The sequence below is a fragment of the Hyperoodon ampullatus genome (genome assembly GCF_949752795.1).
Source record: "Hyperoodon ampullatus genome assembly, chromosome: 5".
NCBI classification, from domain to species: Eukaryota; Metazoa; Chordata; class Mammalia; order Artiodactyla; family Ziphiidae; genus Hyperoodon; species Hyperoodon ampullatus.
Window position 1 is genome coordinate 30,091,439 of NC_136918.1, and position 19,203 is coordinate 30,110,641.

Below are 19,203 nucleotides of genomic sequence, written 5' to 3' on the forward strand. Positions count from 1 at the left end.
ACTGGCACAAAAACAGAAATATAGATCAACGGAACAGGATAGAAAGCCCAGAGATAAACCCACACACATATGGTCACCTTATCTTTAATAAAGGAGGCAAGAATATACAATGGAGAAAAGACAGCCTATTCAATAAGTGGTGCTGGGAAAACTGGACAGCTACATGTAAAAGAATGAAATTAGAACACTCCCTAACACTATACACAAAAATAAACTCAAAATGGATTAAAGACTTAAATGTAAGGCCAGACACTAAAAAACTCTTAGAGGAAAACATAGGCAGAACACTCTGTGACATAAATGACAGCAAGATCCTATTTGACCCACATCCTAGAGAAATGGAAATAAAAACAAAAATAAACAAATGGGACCTAATGAAACTTAAGAGCTTTTGCACAGCAAAGGAAACCATAAACAAGACCAAAAGCCAACCCTCAGAATGGGAGAAAATATTTGCAAATGAAGCAGCTAACAAAGGATTTATCTCCAAAATTTACAAGTAGCTCATGCAGCTCAACATCAAATAAACAAACAACCCAATCCAAAAATGGGCAGAAGACCTAAACAGACATTTCTCCAAAGAAGACACACAGATTGCCAACGAAAATATAAAAGGATGCTCAACATCACTAATCATTAGAGAAATGCAAATCAAAACCACAATGAGGGACTTCCCTGGTGGCGCAGTGGTTGAGAGTCTGCCTGCCGATGCACGGGACGCGTGTTCGTTCCCCGGTCCGGGAAGATCCCACATGCCGCGGAGCAGCTGGGCCCATGAGCCATGGCTGCTGAGCCTGCGCGTCCGGAGCCTGTGCTCCGCAACGGGAGAGGTCACAACAGTGAGAGGCCTTCATATCACAAAAAAAAAAACAACAAAAAAAACCCCACAAACAATAAATGCTGGAGAGGGTGTGGAGAATAGAGAACCCTCTTGCACTGTTGGTGGGAATGTAAACTGATACAGCCACTATGGAGAACAGTATGGAGGTTCCTTAAAAAACAAAAAATAGAACTACCATACGACCCAGCAATCCCACTACCGGGCATATACTCTGAGAAAACCATAATTCAAAAAGAGTCATGTACCACAATGTTCATTGCGGCTCTATTTACAATAGGCAGGACATGGAAGCAACCTAAGTGTCCATCGACAGATGAATGGATAAAGAAGATGTGGCACATATATACAATGGAATATTACTCAGCCATAAAAAGAAATGAAATTGAGTTATTTGTAGTGAGGTGGATGGACCCAGAGTCTGTCATACAGAGTGAAGTAAGTCAGAAAGAGAAAAACAAATACCGTATACTAACACACATATATGGAATCTTAAAAAAAAAATGGTTCTGAAGAACCTAGGGGCAGGACAGGAATAAAGACGCAGACATAGAGAATGGACTTGAGGACACAGGGAGGGGGAAGGGTAAGCTGGGACGAAGTGAGAGAGTGGCATGGACATATATACACTACCAAATGTAAAATAGGTAGCTAGTGGGAAGCAGCTACATAGCACAGGGAGATCAGCTCGGTGCTTTGTGACCACCTAGAGGGGTGGGATAGGAAGGATGGGAGGGAGACGCAAGAGGGAGGAGATATGGGAACATATATATATGTATAACTGATTCACTTTGTTATAAAGCAGAAACTAACACACCATTGTGAAGCAATTATACTCCACTAAAGATGTTAAAAAAGAAAAAAAAGTGCCTGGTGAAGATTAAAGAACTATGCAAACGTGAGGTGTTACTAGCTTACACATGAACTTTCACAGATGATTTTTTTTTTCTTTTTTGGTTATGAAGTATTGTTACCACCGTTTTATGTTTTCATAACATCTTGCTCTAGGAGTTTTAAAGTTCTTTCAAAACATTAGGACAATCGTGCCATGAGGAGATTAACATGTAGCTTTATTTCAATTTATAGAGAATACAGTGAGATATAAAGAGTCTTGCTGATTTTCTTAAAAGTCAAAATATGATCTAAAGTTTGGATTTTCTGTCTTCAGTAGGAATGAAAATAGAATAAATAAAATAAAGTGTAATTTGTAATTTCATTAGTTAAAAATTGTATTGTCTTTTCAAATCCACTGAAAAATACTAAAAATATACAAATAACTGTATTTAAATGATTATTATCATATTGAGAGACTGTCTAAATTCTTCTCTGAATCGTTACTTTGTCCAGAAAAAAATGAAGGTCATTTTGTTCAGTATCACAGTCACTGCTTAGGTCATAATAGAACCTTTCACAACTCTGAGATTAAAACCTCACTGGCTCTATCCTGGTCATGCCTAAAACCGTCAGGCCAACCCACCAGCTCCCAGCGCTAAAAAATAAAAAAAAGTGCCCGGCTGCGGGACAAGGCACAGGGCCTGGGGTTATGCATTTCCACTTGAAATGGTAAGTAAATCAAAGCCAGAATGAAACGAATTAAAAATATGAAACCAAAACATGATATTCAAATAAGGTGGAACAGGGAGTATTGAAAACAACATTGTATATTACAGATGATAAGAGAAGTGGGAAATTAAATGTGACCTTTAAAACAGGATAGAGTCTCTCATTAGGATTTTTAGTATGGAGAGTGAGTGGTTTAATGGATTTATGAGTAAACTTATAGGAACAGCACAGATCTTTCTCACGCAAAGAATTGAAACAGTAAACTAGCAGCAACCGAATCATTCAGATAAACAGATCCTCCCGAGATTTATACAGCCTTTACCTACAACATCAGAAAGTCACTCAGAAAGTACTGACTCAGGTGCCCAAAGCATACCTAAGAAATCTGGCAGACTAGAATTCATGTACCTCTTACATGCAAAAGAGGAGAAGGCGGACTCCTCTGGGTGCATTTAACATTACGATGGGGCGGAGGCACAAACCCCAGATGAGAGCCCGGGGCTCCCCACCTGCAGCTCCCAGTCCCCACAGAACAGAGCCCTGAGCACCGGAACTGGAGTCCTCGTCTCAGACTTGAGCTTCTGCAGAGGAACTCGGGGGGTTCAGCCTCCCTGCCTACTTGAGGCTCTTTTGTTGTTGGTTTTAAACATGACCCCATGGTTGGCTCTGTTCGGATATAGGAGAAAAGCCCAAGGCTAGACTAACAGTCCTCTCTCTACACGACATCGGCCCTGCTGTGAACGCAGATGCTTGACTGTCCCTCTCACTCTTGAGATGCCCCATCCTGTCCAGGTCTCACACTTGTCTACTGATGCGGTCTGCACGGGCTCCACGTGGCTCCAGTGGCTGCAGCTCCATGGCACATCCCAGGGCCGAGCTCCTGTCCACCACAGAGGTGAGCCGGCCCCTGCAGTTGTGTAACGGGGGGCATCACCTCAGCAGCCGTGGATGCGGAGCACCCAGAGCCGACCGTACCTTTCCTCACACCTCTGTTCTCCTCTCTACCGCCTGGAAAGCACAGCCTCCACTAAATGTGGGTGCCCTGGCAGAGCACCGGGGGCCACCGGTGGATTACGGGCTGGCCAGGATACTGATCCTGCAAGCCCTCCCCTTCCCTCCCTGGCCTCGTCACAGCTGGGTGGGGGCCTGTAGCCACAAGCCACCTCTTCAAACTGAGCTGTACAACTACATCATTCTCTATCTGTAGCCTGGTGTAGAAAAGGTTGAAAGCACTCTTTTGGAGCATGATGCATGGATCCCACGGCCCCTGGTGCTCGTAGGAATGGCAGGCCTGAGAGTCGCCAAGTCCTATCTGGGTCCAGAGCTCTACCGCAGCCTGTTATTTCAGTGACATCTCCTACGCCATCTCCCTCCTTGTTTTACCTTGCCGTCTGGCAACCAGCAAGATAAACGCACTGAGGTCAGGGCGCTGCCACAGAGGGAGGACACTTCTCCTCCACTAAGTGAGAAGCCAGCCAGCAAGGCTACTTGCCTATTTCTCTCGCTTTGTTTCACCTTCTTGCTTCTAGTCCCCTCAGGGTATCATTCATCAATGGCAGGTATTCTTGCGGGCAAAAGGGGTATTTAACGATTAAAAATAATCTTCAACAATACTTTCTTCCTTAACAGAGAAGATGGGTAAGAAGATCTGGCTAATTATGCTGTAGGAAAGGAAACCCCCCCCAATTCTTAGCTTGGTAAATATTAGGGAGTACTAAACTTTCACAGAAAGATTGTAGACTTTCTCCCCCAAAGAATGTTAAAGCTCATTTCTACTCTGCCTCCCATTTACAAATAAGTAAATAAAACAACAATTAGAGGTGTATCAATTATGTATGAATAAGTGGGTCCCAACCATAGTCAGGAAGGCTCGAGAACACTTCTCTGCTGCCAGACTGTGCATCCTCCAGCCTCCAGAGACCGGGGTCTCTAAAGACTCAGCCTTCCCAGCTAGGACAGGGGGACACAAGCGTCTATTCTGGAATATCCACTCATGTTAATGTGGAAGAGAAAAACAATTGGCCTAAAAGGATGAGCGTGAATAATGGTGGTCTCTTGATAAGAGCAGCCAAGTCCTGGAGAAAGAGCGCACAGCAAGTCACGAAGACCACGAATCCGCAACACTGATGTCTTCACGTGACTGCTCTGCAGTCAACAAAATATATTTTACAGATGCTCTGGGAGTTCAATGGTCATTCCTCCTGACCGCAAGGGTCTGTGTGGCAAGAGGAAAAGGCTACAGCATTCAGAAAGTAGACATTCACCCAAGGATCAAGATACACCCACCCCGACAGTTGGCGCACCACCACGGGATGCCCTGAAGCATCACCAGATTGTTCTTTTCCTCCCAGCATAAATTACCTGTACAAACATACAACTTTCTTCAAGGGTCGACGTATAATCTGCCACGAGTAAACGGCATTTTTACTACACGCCACCGCCTGCGGTGGTGAAAGCTGGAAATGTACAATCACCTCTCTCTAGAAACAGTGCTCATGCCTCAGTCAAATTAGTTCTTTCAAAAAATATTCCTCTTGCAGAGGTCTTCTTCCATGATGCAGAATGTCCTGGGTACACAGAGGTCTTTTCTCTTGTGAGGCATGGACCAGGATACAGTGGCTGCACAGTGATGATCAATCCAGGTAGATTAAGGCCCCAAATAATGAACCCAGGGCCTGTACTGATGCAACATACTCCTTTATTTGGATCAAAAATACATTATTAAGGTACAATGATTAGCACAGAGGGCAGACCACCATTTTTCCATGTAAGTCAGTTTCTCCAGATCTGACTTGAGGAAGGGGAGCACCATCAGTGTCTTACATACCCCCTTGGAAAAAGGGCAACTCAACTCCTCGAAGGAGAGGCTCCACTGAGGCAGCTGAAGGCTGCACCCTACCCCCTGCGCCCTACCAGCCACCGGATCACCAACCAACCGCCTGTCACCTGCAGGATTCTGGGGCTGCTTGTTCTGTCATATCTAACAGAGCTGACCAGTCTGAGACCCAACATAGGAGAAAGGTTTCAGCTATTTTCAACCCTGACCGTGCCCTAAAATCTCCCAGGATGCTTTAGGAAAACCCCGGAAATTCTGATTTAATTGGACTAGAGTGGATCTGCACGTTAGTATGTTTTAGAATCCAGATAATTCAGTGTCCTAAAATTCCAGTGTGACCCATTTGAAGAGCTGGTGTTCTCCCCACCTGAAGGAACATTTCGATGGGACAAGATAAATGCCAACAGAGCCAAAACTCTGCTGGCCACCTGGGACCCCAGGTAGATGGCTCTTCAGTGGCCAACACAAAACTCTCACTTTTGTCTACAAACCTGGATAACTGGTTTCTGTTTGTTCACTGCTTTTGAGACCAAAAGTGCTCTCTAGAAAGCCGTCTTGCAGAGAACAGGTGCTCCACAAAGGAGAGGTTCTCAAAGTTTTGTGTGAGCAGCACACTTTCGAATAGTAAATCTTTTGAGCTCACCGGAAGGGATGAAAACGCTCAAAATCACACCAAACCGATCGTCAAAACTCCCAGCGATCACAACAGAGTGTAAGCTGACGCCAGTGACCAACACTCCCTTCACCACTGTGTCAGCCCGCCCACCCCCCTCCTTCCAGGCCCGGCTCCTGATGTGTTCTCAGCACAGCCCAGGAAGGATCCCATCCTCCTGCTGTTCCAGCCAGCGTCTCCCCTACCCCCCACTCCACACCATCACACAGCTTGGGCCTCCACCAGGCCTCGCTGCGGCGTGAGCACCCCACTGCAGCAAAAGGTGTTTTATATGTTGATCAACAGACAGCAGCAAACTATGAAAGGCAGTGTCCTAAACAGTGCAGAGTGAAGCAGCCTGTAAGTATCTAATTTTGATTTATTTTCACAATTGTGTAAATCATCAACTTATTTATTGAAGTATGATATACCTCTGGAAGTCAAGAATGTGTACAGTTCAATGGATTTTCACAAAGTGGAACCACCCTCAGATCCAGCAACCAAAAATCAGTGACACCCAGAAGCCCCTGGGTCCCCCCTCCCAGTCATGAGCCTTAAATGGGACCACTATTATGACTTCTATCACCAAAAATCAGTTTGTCTGTTTTGGAACTTTATATGAATGGAATCATACAATATGCATTCTTTTTGTGTCTGGTTTCTTTCCCTCAACATTATCTTGAGAGGCTAGAGAGGTACATGTAGCAGTCATCTGCTCTTTTTGTTGTTCCTGTCTGTCTGCCTGTCTGTCTTTTTTCTTCATAGTATTCCATTGTGTGATAGGCTTATTTTAAAAGATGAGCATTTGGGTTGTTTCCAGTTTGGGGCTCTTACGGTTAATGCTGCTACAAACATTCTTGTACATATCTTTTGATACACAAATGGACTAATTATCTGTTGGGTATACACCTAGGAAGAAAGACAGTGTGAACGAAAGAATAGGCAAATAGACCAATCTAACAAAATAGACTTCAGAACAAACCCACACATATAAAGTCACTTGATATATGACAAAGGGCCAATGCAGTACAATAGGGAAAAATGATATTTTCAAATAAATGGTGCTGGATTAATTAACTGGATATTTACATGGAAAGAAAAATCTTGATCCCTACCTCACACCACACACACAAGTAAGTTCCAGACAGACTGCAGAGCTAAATTTGAAAAATAAAGGTTCTAGAAGTTAAATAAATGAATATCTTCATGGTCTCAAGCTAAGTTAAAATATCTTACACAGGACACAAAAAATGACAACCATAAAGGAAAATGCTGATAAACTGGACTTCACTAAAACTAAGACTTATTATTCATTAAGAGGTGCCCCTTAAGACAATGAAAAGACAAGTCACATACTAGGAGAAGAAATTTTCAATATACATATCACACAAAAGACATATCCAGAAAATGTAAAGAAGTCCCACAAATTAATTTTTTTAAATATAAAAACCCCAATATTTTTATATGGGCGAAAGATAGGAATAGGCATTTTACAAAGGAGAATATACTAATGGCCAAGAAAACATGAAAAGGTGCTCAACATCATTCATCATCAGGGAAATGCAACCTAAAAGCCACAGTGCATTACATAACCATCACAGATACATTTTAAAACCAACAAAAACCACTGACAATGCCAAGTATTAGGAAGCATTTAGAGCAGCTAGAACTCACATAACCTGGTGGGTGTGTCAATTAGTTCTGTCAGTTAGGAAAAGCACACGATAACATTTACTGAAGCTGAATATACATATATCCTATGACATAGCAATTCAACTTCTGATACTATTTTAATGTATAGAAAAAACATTTATGGGAATATACATAAACCAGAGAAAGCCTTGAAAGAATATATAGATCGCTTTCAACAAACCACCAAAAACTCCAAAGACAAACACATCCGTTAAACCCACATTACATCAGGAATTCTATCAGTTCCGATATGAAAACCTCTGAATGATTCTATTGGTATTTAATATAATCTATTAGCATGGATTAATAGCAATAAAAATCTAAGCAACTTGCTGTATTTCCTCCAAGAATAACCATTAAACCATTTTAACTATTGGAAAAATTACATCTACTTATGCTCACAGGATATCAGAGCTTAGAAGGAAGATGAAAAATAAAAAGTAGCAGGAAACCATGTAGAGAGAGTCATACAGCTTGTGATTCTAATGGTGGCTGCAAACAAGGTCGCTTATCCCTCTGTGGCCACGCTAATTGGTCAAGAGCAACAGAAGCCTCATCAGCAATGTTCATAAAAACAGGCTCCCCCTGCCTGGGCATTTTCAATTTAGAGAGCAGACACCTGCTACCCATCAGTCTCTCACGAGACAGGACTCGTGCCAACCACCACTATGTTATTTGGTTTGTTCTTAATCTTTACTATTTATAAACAGAGTCTTCAGAGTACATGCGTGCACAAGTGTAGCATGTGTACCCATGCAGCTATCTATAGCCAAAAAAACAAATTCTCAAAAATAGCTGTTTGGAAGACCACATCTTGTGCTATTAATACTCACATACTGCAGTATTACATAACAATTTTTTTCCAATTCTGCTAGGCTAATATGCAAATAAATGAACTCAACCATAGCTAGGAGCTAGATGTACTGATCAGTATGGCCTTGCCTCTCTATAACTACAAAAGAATTTTGCATGATCTCTTTCCGTTCTAAAACTCCCATGAATCTACATGATTAATCACTTTTAAATCCAGCTGCCTGGGTTCTGGGGTGGTAATATCTGCTATTTCCAAATCCGTATATTTAGCATACTCCAAGAAGATACCTCAATACTGAACTCATAGTAATGTACTGAAGGCATAAACATATTCTATAATTTTATAATTTCCATAAATTATATTTATATAATTTATATAAATATCTTTATATAACATTTTGTATATAATAATTTATATAATTATTAAATAAAAATAATTTATATTATTTGACAATTCCAAAACAATAGTAGGGATGAATACTATCAGAAAAAAACTCACCTGAAACCAAATTGTTACTATTACCTGCTTTACCCTCCAGGACCCTAAAAAGTGTAAATCAAATTTTGTTAAAAAGAAACAAAAATGGGAAATGATTCCCTCCTGAAAAGCTCTGAAATCCATCAAAGGAGAGCAGAGAGGACAAAACCCTGGTTTTGTCCAGGGTAAATCCTGACTGTGCTGGGCAAACCAAGACATATGGGTGCTTGGTGCAATAAAACTAATGTCCAGTGCCCTCCGATTACTGAAGTGGGGCTATTAAGATATGAGCTCAGCTGTACTGACGCATCAGATTGAGAAAGGCACCAGAACAAAAATCATTCATGAAGCATCTTCAGAAGAAGTCTGAGAAACTTATCTGGGTACATTCTTTCTGTCTCAAAAGATAAGACTTTCAAAATGGGGATGGCAGTGTTAGTGATCTCCAATTCAAATGAAGCTAAATGAGTTTGCTCATCTCAGGATCAACTCTAAATGAGAGAAACTAAACATACTAGGGGCTGCTTATTGAGTATTTACTACAGGCCACACGCTGTTCTGAATATTCCACACACATCATCTCATTTAATCTCCAAGACAATGTTATGAGGGAGATTTCATTATGTCTGTTTTAGAGATGGGTTAACTAGACACACAGACTTAAATATCTTGCCCAAGGTCAAGAGGAAAGGAAGAGAGGGAGCCAGAATCTGATCCAAGCACCGAACTTCACATCCTCTAGTTTTCCCACCAGTATTCTTCCCCCTGAATAATCCAGACATGCAACGTGTGTCCTGAAGACAGACCAAGACCCCACCCTACAGGCACACCTCAGAGATACTGTAGGTTTGTTCTAGACTGCCTCGATGAAGCAAATATCGCGATAAAGAGAATCACACGAATTTTGTGGCCCCCAGTGCATATAAAAGTTGTGTCTATAATATACTGTAGTCTACTAAGTGGGCAAAAGCATTGTGCCTAAAAAAGCAATATACATACCTTCATTTTAAAATACTTTATTGGTTGAAGAAGAAAAAGCTAACCATCATCTGAGCCTTCAATGAGTTGTAATCTTCTTGCTGGTGGAGGATCTCGCCTCGATGTTGATGGCTGCCGACCGATCAGGGTGGTGGCTGCTGAGGGCGGGGGTGACTGGCAGTTTCTTAAAATAAGCCAGCGATGAAGTCTGCCCCACCAACTGACTCTTCCTTTCAAGAATGATTTCTCTGTAGCATGCAGTGCTATTTGACAGCATTTTACCCACAGTAGAACTTCTTTCAAAATTGAAGTCAATCCTCTCAAAGCCTGCCACTGCTTTATCAACTAAGATTATGTAATATTCTGAATCCTTTGTCATTTCAACAAGTTTCACAGCGTCCTCACCAGGAGTAGTTTCCATCTCAAGAAACCACTTTCTCTGCTCATCCATAAGAAGCAACTCCTCATCCATTCAAGTTTTATCATGGGATTGCAGCAATTCAGCCACATTTTCAGGCACTGTGTCTAATTCTCATTCTCTTGCTGTTTCCACCACATCTGCAATTACTTCCTCCACTGGAGTCTTGAACCCCTCAAAGACATCCATGAGGTTTGGAATCAACTTCTTCCAGACTTCTGTTAACATTGATATTTTGACCTCTTCCCATGAATCATGAATGTTCTTCATGGCATCTAGAATGGTGAATCCTTTCCAGAAGGTTTTCAATTGAGTTTGCCCAGACCCATCAGTGGGATCACTATGGCATCTATATAGCCTTACGAAATATATTTCTTAAATAATAAGGCTTGAAAGTCGAAATTATACCTTGGTCCATGGGCTGCAGAATGGATGTTGTGTTGGCAGGCATGAAAACAACATGTATCTCGTTGTGCATCTCCCTCAGAGTCCTTGGGTGACCAGGTCCATTGTCAATGAACAGTCATATTTTGAAAGGAATCTTCTTTTTCTGAGCAATTGGTCTCAACAGTGGGCTTAAAATATTCAGTAAACCATGTTGCAAGCAGATGTGCCGTCATCCAAGCTTTGTCGTTCCATTTACAGAGCACAGGCAGAGTAGATTCGGCATAATTCTTAAGGGTCCTAGGATTTTCAGAATGGTAAATGAGCACTGACTTCAACTTCAAGTCACCAGCTGCATTAGCCTCTAACAAGAGAGTTAGCCTGTCGTTTGAAGCTTTGAAGCCAGGCATTGACTTCTCCTCTCTAGCTATGAAAGTCCTAGATGGCATCTTCTTCCAATAGAAGGCTGTTTCATCCACATTGAAAATCTGCTGTTTAGTGTAGCCATCTTCATGAATTACCTTACCTAGATCTTCTGGATAACTTGCTGTAGCTTCTACATCAGTACTCACTGCTTCACCTTGCACTCTTATGTCACAGAGATGGCTTCTTGCCTTAAACCTCATGAACCAACCTCTGCTAAGCTTCGAACTTTTCTTCTGCAGCTTCCTCGCCTCTCTCAGCCTTCACAGAACTGAAGAGAGTTAAGGTCTTGCTCTGGACTAGGCTTTGGTTTAAGGGAATGTGGTGGCTGGTCTGATCGTCTCTCCAGACCACTCAGACTTTCTGCATATCAGCAATAAGGCTGTTTCGCTTTCTTACCATTGGTGTGTTCACTGGGGCAGCACTTTTAATTTCCTTCAAGAACTTTTCCTTTGCATCCAGAACTTGGCTAACTGTTTGGCACAAGAGACCTAGCTTTTGGCCTCTCTGGGCTTTCGACATGCCTTCCTCACTAAGCTTAATCATTTCTAGCTTTTGACTTAAAATGAGAAAAAAAAATAAAATGAGAGATGTGTGACTCTTCCTTTCACTCGAACACTTAGAGGCCATTGCAGGGCTATTAACTGGCCAAATTTCAACACTGTTGTGTCTCAGGCAACAAGGGGGTGACAGCAGTCAGAACGTAAACAAAATTTATCAATTAGGTTCGCCGTTTGACATGGGCACGGTTCGTGGTGCCCCTAAATGATTACAATAGTAACATTAAAGATCCCTGATCACAGGTCACCATCACAAATGTAACAACAAGGAAATATTTTGAAATACTGCGAGAATTACCAAAATGTGACACAGAGACACAAAGTGAGCAAATGTGGTTGGAAAAATGGCGCCAAGAGACTTGCTCGATGCGGGGTTGCCAGAGACCTTCAACTTGTAAAAAGCGCACTATCCGTGAAGCGCAATAAAGCGAACCACAATAAAAGGTGGTCTGCCTGTACAGCCCAGTTGAGATTACTACCTATAACAAGTTTTACCTAATCCCCTGCCACGTGACCAAGCACTCGTGGCCAGCAGGGCCTCCCACCTGCCCTCCTCTGCCCTTCGGAGACAGGTAGGTGCCAGGCGTCCTGCCAGCAGACTGGCCCACTCACACAATTGTTGCTAACGCTCAACGTAAGTCATTATATGCTCTGAGCCCCCTAAAGCTATGGGATTATTCTGCCATAAGGAACAAAGGTCCCACTGAAACCCCCCTGGGGGTTCTGACTTGTCTGAGTCACTACTAACACCCATGCTGGGTACGACCCTCTCAATTCACCATTATCAACAGCAGAAAAAAGCTGGCCAGGCAGCTTGCACAGTTTCGGATCCTGTGGCCCACTGGTAAAAATACATGAATATCCCCTGTACTACAGAATCCATTAATTTGAAATAAAAAGTAATCTGGAGGTCTGGTAGACAAGCAAGTAATGACAGACAAAATTTAGCATTAAAACAGAGCATCTGTTTTTGAACACATGTATAAAATAGAGTCTGAAGGGAAAACGTGAATATTCACAATTCATTTATACCTGCATTTAGGCTGCAGATAGCACTGCCCTATTTTGTTGAATTCTGAGGCATGGGGAACTTAAGCATTAAAAAAAGAAAAGCAAAAGCAAAAAAGAACAGTCTCGTTTAGACCCCTTACAGAGCACACAGAACTATAAAAGGAACTGAACAGATTCTGGGAGAGAGCATTCTAAGAAACTAACTCAAGAGGCCAAGATAGGCAAGTTAAAAAATAACAATAAACAATTTCCTGTCAGTTGTCTATTTGGACCTGGTGAAAAGCACCACAAGTCAAGCATAACTGTTTGGAGGGGAGGTTGGAAGACAGGGACGGAAAGAAGCAAAAGGGGTAAGTAATTTTTAGGGTCTGAAAATGAACACCCCCTAATGACTTCTGAAACTGAACTCGAAGTGTGACGAAAGCTCTCTGAGTGGCTGAGACCCATGGCCCTGCGCCCGCCTTGCAGCAGTTATCAAGCCTGGACTCCCTCACATGCATCAGTACAAAGCCAAGTGGAGACTTGCTGATTGGCTACCAGAGTTTTCTGACCTAAATGACCAAGGCTGCTTGTTTAACCAGACAAATTCACCCTGTGATCCAGTTACTGTTGGTTGAATATTCATGATATGCCCACAGGTTTGCTGGGTGTACAGCTGTCTCCCCCGAGCCCCCATTCAGAAAAAAAAGTCTAAAGTCAAAAATGCAGATATTAGTCTTAAGATAAAATTCAGAAAATGGTTATTGAGTGCTTGCTTTCTGTGCAGAACTGATAAATACAGCCCAGCTTTGGCCTGCAAAGAGTCTACTTTATTTACACCATAATGTACATTTTAATTATTTTGTTTAAATATGCATAATAGATGTGAAAAGCCTGCTAGTTCCCCATGATGCGGTGCTCAGCATCAAGACATAGGGAATCTATGTCGGCGGAAAGTTAGTAAAAGCATTTCCCCTACACACCGTGATACTATAATAAGGACAACAGTGATATTAAGAAAACTGAGGGCTGCCACAAAAGTCAAACCTTTGGTCCCAGTGAAGCCAGAGTCTCTGGTCAGGCAGCCATAACAGGTGACTAGACAGCTGCCTGGCCATATTATCTGCCAACTTCTTCTGCCAGAAGAAATTGAGATTCTTTTTTTCCCTTCAGTATCCCCTATATTTAAAGGGGAAAACCAAATCTGGTGTTCCAAACCACCAATGCTTCCTTAAGTATACAAAAAAATTAACACCGCCAGTGTAATGTGGGGGTCAGTGGAGTGCCCAAGCAGGGTACAACAACCAGCTCCAGCACCCTGGACAAGCAGTTAACCCCTCTGAGCTTGGGGTTTTCTTCAGCCTCCATGGTTGATGCAAGACCAGGTCACAGAATCAAGTTAAACACTTTTCATGTGTTTTGCACATAGTAAGTGCTTAATAAACAGTGGCTGCTGTCGTTACTTTTAAATACCAAAATAGTATAATGGCTATACTTTCAACTTATTTTTTTAAAATACCCAAATCAATAGTTGTTATGGTCTGGGGATAGGGGGCAGGGAAGGCTGCAAAGAGACTTGGAGAATTTTTTGAGATGATAGAATTGTTCTAGATCTTGGTTGTGGTAGTGGTTACATGACTTACATGTGTTTGTCAAATTCCATAGAACTAGACACCAATAGGAGTGAGTTTTGTTTTATGCAAATTAAATCACCTCTCTTAATGTACCATCCAAAATATTTAATTAGCTTTGACTAAAGTAAACCATTCAAACTAATAGACATTTTAACTTCATTTATTTCAAAACTTAAAAAGAAATCTAAGGCTTAAAATGTTACTTAATATTTTTAGACCAAGCTCCTGAATTAAAGGATGGAGCTATTTGTAAAAAATGAATGCCATCTGAACAGCTAACCAAATTAACTGTTTCAAAATAAAGCATGGACTGTATTGAATGGTGTGATGAAATGAAATATGGAAAGAGAAAATGAAAGTGACGTTTTCGTTTACTAGATTACTAAAGATGACAAACATAATGGCTTCTCCCCTAAAAATCTACTAATAGGCCTTTGAGAATAAGCTAAAAAGTGTAACCCTATTTTCAACAAGCTAAGGAAAAGTAGAAAAGTCTGGTGATGAGTTCCATGATTTATTTTTCTTCTCAAGGTACTTAGAAAGGTCCTACCAGGCTGCTCACCCTGAATTTCCATCGACACTCTTACCATAACCAAGGAGCTCTTTTAGTATGGATCTGTGCATCTATTTTGGCAGAAAATGTAGTTTTACAATTTACAATTTCTTACTCAACACCACATTTACAAAACAGATGGATTCCAAAGAAATAATTTTAAATAAGGAATATCATTCCAGTCAGCCTACAGTGGATTTCTGCACGTCCTGCACCTCAGCAATAGTCCCCTTTCTTTGCCCACTGTTTATCCCATTTCTGCTGTTATTTCTCTCTCTGATTTGGGGATCCCCACCTAAGAGGAAGGTCAAGACTGTAATGAACTAGGAAACAGACATAGCCGGACACTGCAATTAATGCAACCCATGAACAGCAGCCTCTGATCCTTAGTGAGCACGCACTCTCCGTGCCATGCCCTCAAGTCCCCCATCACCACGCTCACTAATCTATTCCCACCTCTCCCCTTCCATCACCTGACTGCATTCATCCCTTTATTCAAAAGAAACCAAAGAAAGATATCACCACTGCTTTTTTCACATGGGCTCCTGCTAAGCTGTTTATTATATTTTAACAAAAGTGAAATGTAATTCTGCCATTCGTGTGACAAAAATAACTGTGCACTATTTGCTGCTTTATGAAAGTTGGTATTAAAGTTAAAGATCTCTTTATTCTATTACGTTATTAACTTGATGCTTTAGAAAATGTCTTGTCTTTAGAAAATGTCATGTCTTTAGAAAATGCCACACTAAATTTCTAAAATCTTGATCCCTCAAGACGCCAACTAAAAGGGAGTAAATACCAAGTAATTACCTATTTAAATATAGCATACTCCTTCCCTAAAATCCAGGCTTGATCAACTTTCAACACTATTTCCATAGTTTTAAAGGGTGATTAAGGAAATGCACATTGAAAATAAAGGCAAGAAAAAGGAGTCAAGTCATCTTAGGAGATACAAGACAATAAATAAGATATGAGACTGGTAAATCCCAATGAGCCATTTTTAAAAATTAAAAGAACTTAGAGAAAATATGTACTTTCTTATCATTTGTCCATTCATTCAGGAAGCAACCTACTGAACCCCTACTACATTCCTCACAATGTATATCTAGGGATACAACTGCAAACAAGGAACCAACTGCCTTCATTAGAAAGAAGAAAAGTGACAAAGATATCTGGGAAAGTCTCAAAATTCCAGTGATTTCTGAATTATTAATCATTTCCCCATGTGCTTCCAGCATCTTCAATGAAGAAATGATATCTACCAACAAGTTCTCAATTCCACATGTCAGAAATGTTGGCAAACTATCCTTCTTCCTAACCTCCCATGAATGCAAAATTAAAACAGATGCTGTTGTAATTAAATAAGTTACACTGTGAACCACATGTAGACAACAATTAAATCTGAATTTTTTTTTTTTAAGTGCAAGGACAGGCCCTTCAAAAAAATTGAGGGAGAGGAGTTAAAATGTGGTCAGCTTGTATCTTCTCTGGAATTTTTATGTCAGATTTCATTAACACTGCAGTGCAAAATCACCACAAATATCTAGTAACCAATAAAAACAGTTATGACACATAACTCTGTCAGTGGGCACTGAGTACCACGCACGGTTGAAAGCAACTTCCATGGCAACATAAGCGACAGAGTAGAAGAAAACGTTAAGTCACTGAAAGCTAGGTAGGTATGCAGCAAAAACCTCTTTTGCTTTCCTTAGTTAAACTCTAAACGCCTGCTGCAGATAGTTAATACACTTGATCTTTAAGCCCTCCAACTGTGCCCTTGCTCAGACATAAACCGGGCCAACAGATGACAAAGCGAAAAGCAGTTTCACAATTGCCTGTTACATACAGTAGCAAGGTTGTATATTTCACTAGGTAACTGCAGAGGCTGATAATACCATCAGACACTACATGCTACTCAGAAGGTTTCTGTAGGTCCAGTTAAATTTCAAATACCACCATTGCCAATTCTCTTCACTGTGGCCCGTTCTGTTCTCCCTCTCCCGCTGATGATCTGCCACAGGAAGGTGGGGACAGCCGTGTCAGGGTGCTTTGATGCTCACTGTCCTGGTGACCTCTCAGCCTTCAGACAGCAACATTTTCTATTTGCTCCAAACTTGAGCAGAAAGAGCTAGCCCTTCCTAAGGCTCTGCTCTTCTTAGCTCATCAATTTTTTTTTCCACTTCATGTCAGGAGAAATATGTTTGCACTGCAGACCAAAATGTAATATTAGAACGAAATCACCACAAACTCAGGAGTTCCTTACATTACTCCTGGAGTTTAAAATGCACAAAACAATCGCTGACTTCCTTTTGCTAAATAACCCCAGGCAAAAGATAGCAAAACCAAGCAAACTGCCCAAAAGAACTTCCACAGAGCTGGAGGCCTGCCTACTGCAGCAAGGAAAAGATTAAACCGTGCAGGACTGTAACCTCTCGGCGCCTCTGACCCTAAGAAAGCCGAAATGGGCATTTATGCTCAGAAACCTACTCCATTTCTCCGTGAGGTTGAGTGACCTGGGATTTTTTGCACCCTCTGAGTCCAACCGTTTGCAAGAGGCAACTATAGAGCGATGAGAAGAAACCTATTAAATAATCTCTGTTCACTGCCTGGGATTTTTAAGAACATGCTTTCACATGATAACTGTTTTTAACATACAATGGAAACCTTGCAGGGAGTCTGTTACCAGCTGAGGCTACCACAGGAGAGCGTGCCCTGCCAAGCAGGTACAGGCCATCATTCCAGGCCAATCCTGGGAGAGGACATCCCTAAGTTCCGCGGGGGATGCCTGAGCACAGCTCCCTGCACATTCAGGACCACCTCTCCATTCTTCCCAAATGCCATATGCACCCAATCCCCGCTCAACCACACCAAGCACCAGCGCACCCCTGGTTCCCCTTAGCAGGGGGCTCCTCGTACACCCCCCTCCTGCCACCACTACTCCCCTCTCGCGGAAAGAGCCCCCGCGGACGGCGGGGGGCGGGCGACGGGTGCCCCTCGCCCACCTACCTTGATGATGCTGCTCCGGCGGGGCAGGCCGCCCGGCTTGCTCTCCCGGGGGAGGGGGCAGGCGGCCGGGACTGGGGTCGGGGCGAGCGCGGCGCCGCGGGGGCCCCTGGCGGGGCTGGCCTGGGCTTCGTCCGCGGACACGCCGACGCTGCAGTCTCCGTTGGAAACCCCGGCGCTGTCATAGCGCGCCCGCCCGTGGCCGAGGCGCCCTCCGCCGCCGCCGCCTTCCCCGGCCCCGGCTCTCAGGGCGCCCTTGGCCGCGAGGACCGGGCCCGGGGAGGTGGGCAGGGCCCCGCCGGCGGCGCCCCCCCGGCCGCACTCCGCCATGGGCGCCCCGCGACCCGCCAGCACAAAGCCGCGTCCCGCGTCCCCGCGTCCCCGCGTCCCCGCCGCCTCGGGCCGCGCGGCCCCTCCTCCTCTCCTCCTCCCGCCGCCGCCTCGGCCGCTTCTTCCGCCTTTTTTTTTTTTTTTTTTTTTTTTTTTTAATTTAGATGTGCTGTTGGTTTCGAGCTCGCCTCGCTCACGGTTAAAGTCGCGGCAGCAGGATTCTCGGAAGATTCCTGCAGGGGGAGAAGAGAGACACAGTCAGCGCGGCGGCGGCGGGGCCCGGGGCCCGGCACCCGGGAGGGAAACACGCCCGGCACACGCGCCGCCGCGGGCGCCACAAATACCGCGCGGCCGGGGGCGCCGGAACGGGGCGCCCTCCCCGGGGGAACGGGGCGCCTACCGCGGGGCTCAGGGCACCCACCGCGCGGGCACCGGGCGTCCCACTCGGGCTCGGGGAAGCGGCGGGCGCCCAGACGCTCCCCGGCCACGCGGAAGCGCCTCCCGAGGCTCTCGCGGCCACGGGCGGGCGGGTGGGGACGCCGGGGTCTCCCCGGATCCCAAGTCCCCAGGGGCTGTCGCGCGCCGGGCCCGCCACGTACCCCCGGGTCCCCGCCGAAGCCGGCGGCGCCGGGTAAGCGCACGGAGGGCAGGGCGGCCGGGACTCGCCCACCCCGCCGCCGCCGTCTCCTCCCGGGCTCGGCACTGCCCCCTACAGGCCGCCGGGACCCTCCCCTGCCGCCGCGGGCCACCCGGCTCCCGCTCGTGGTCGCCGCCGTCGCTGTTGCTCCCGCTGGGCCGGCTCATCGGGGACACAGGAACCTCGCTGCCCAGCGGACGGCGACGGGCGGCGGCCGCGGGTTCCGGGAGGCTCACCGCTTCCCTAGAGATTTGGCAACTTCCAGTCACCCGCCGGCGCCCTGAGGAGCAAAGACAGCGCAGGCCGCGGGCCGCACGATGGTCCCGGGCTCTGGGCTCCGCCGCTGCGCCCCATCCTACCCCGCCCCGCGCGCGGGACTCGTTCCGCTCCCGCCCAGCTCCGGAGGAGGCCCTCCGGACGT

General features: G+C 44.3%; 1 protein-coding gene across 1 annotated transcript in view; it reads right to left on the reverse strand.

The window, feature by feature from the left end:
• Positions 1–18,920, reverse strand: part of PLCL2 (phospholipase C like 2) — a 217,386-nt gene extending 198,466 nt beyond the window's left edge. Inside the window, exons 1-2 of the mRNA XM_079704729.1 lie at positions 18,745–18,920; positions 17,819–18,378 (exon numbers count right to left, since the gene is read on the reverse strand). Coding sequence (XP_079560855.1) covers positions 17,819–18,145 — 327 coding nt within the window. The 5' untranslated portion in view covers positions 18,146–18,378; positions 18,745–18,920. The remainder of the gene's footprint in view (positions 1–17,818; positions 18,379–18,744) is intronic.
• Between the last annotated feature and the right edge of the window lie 283 nt (positions 18,921–19,203).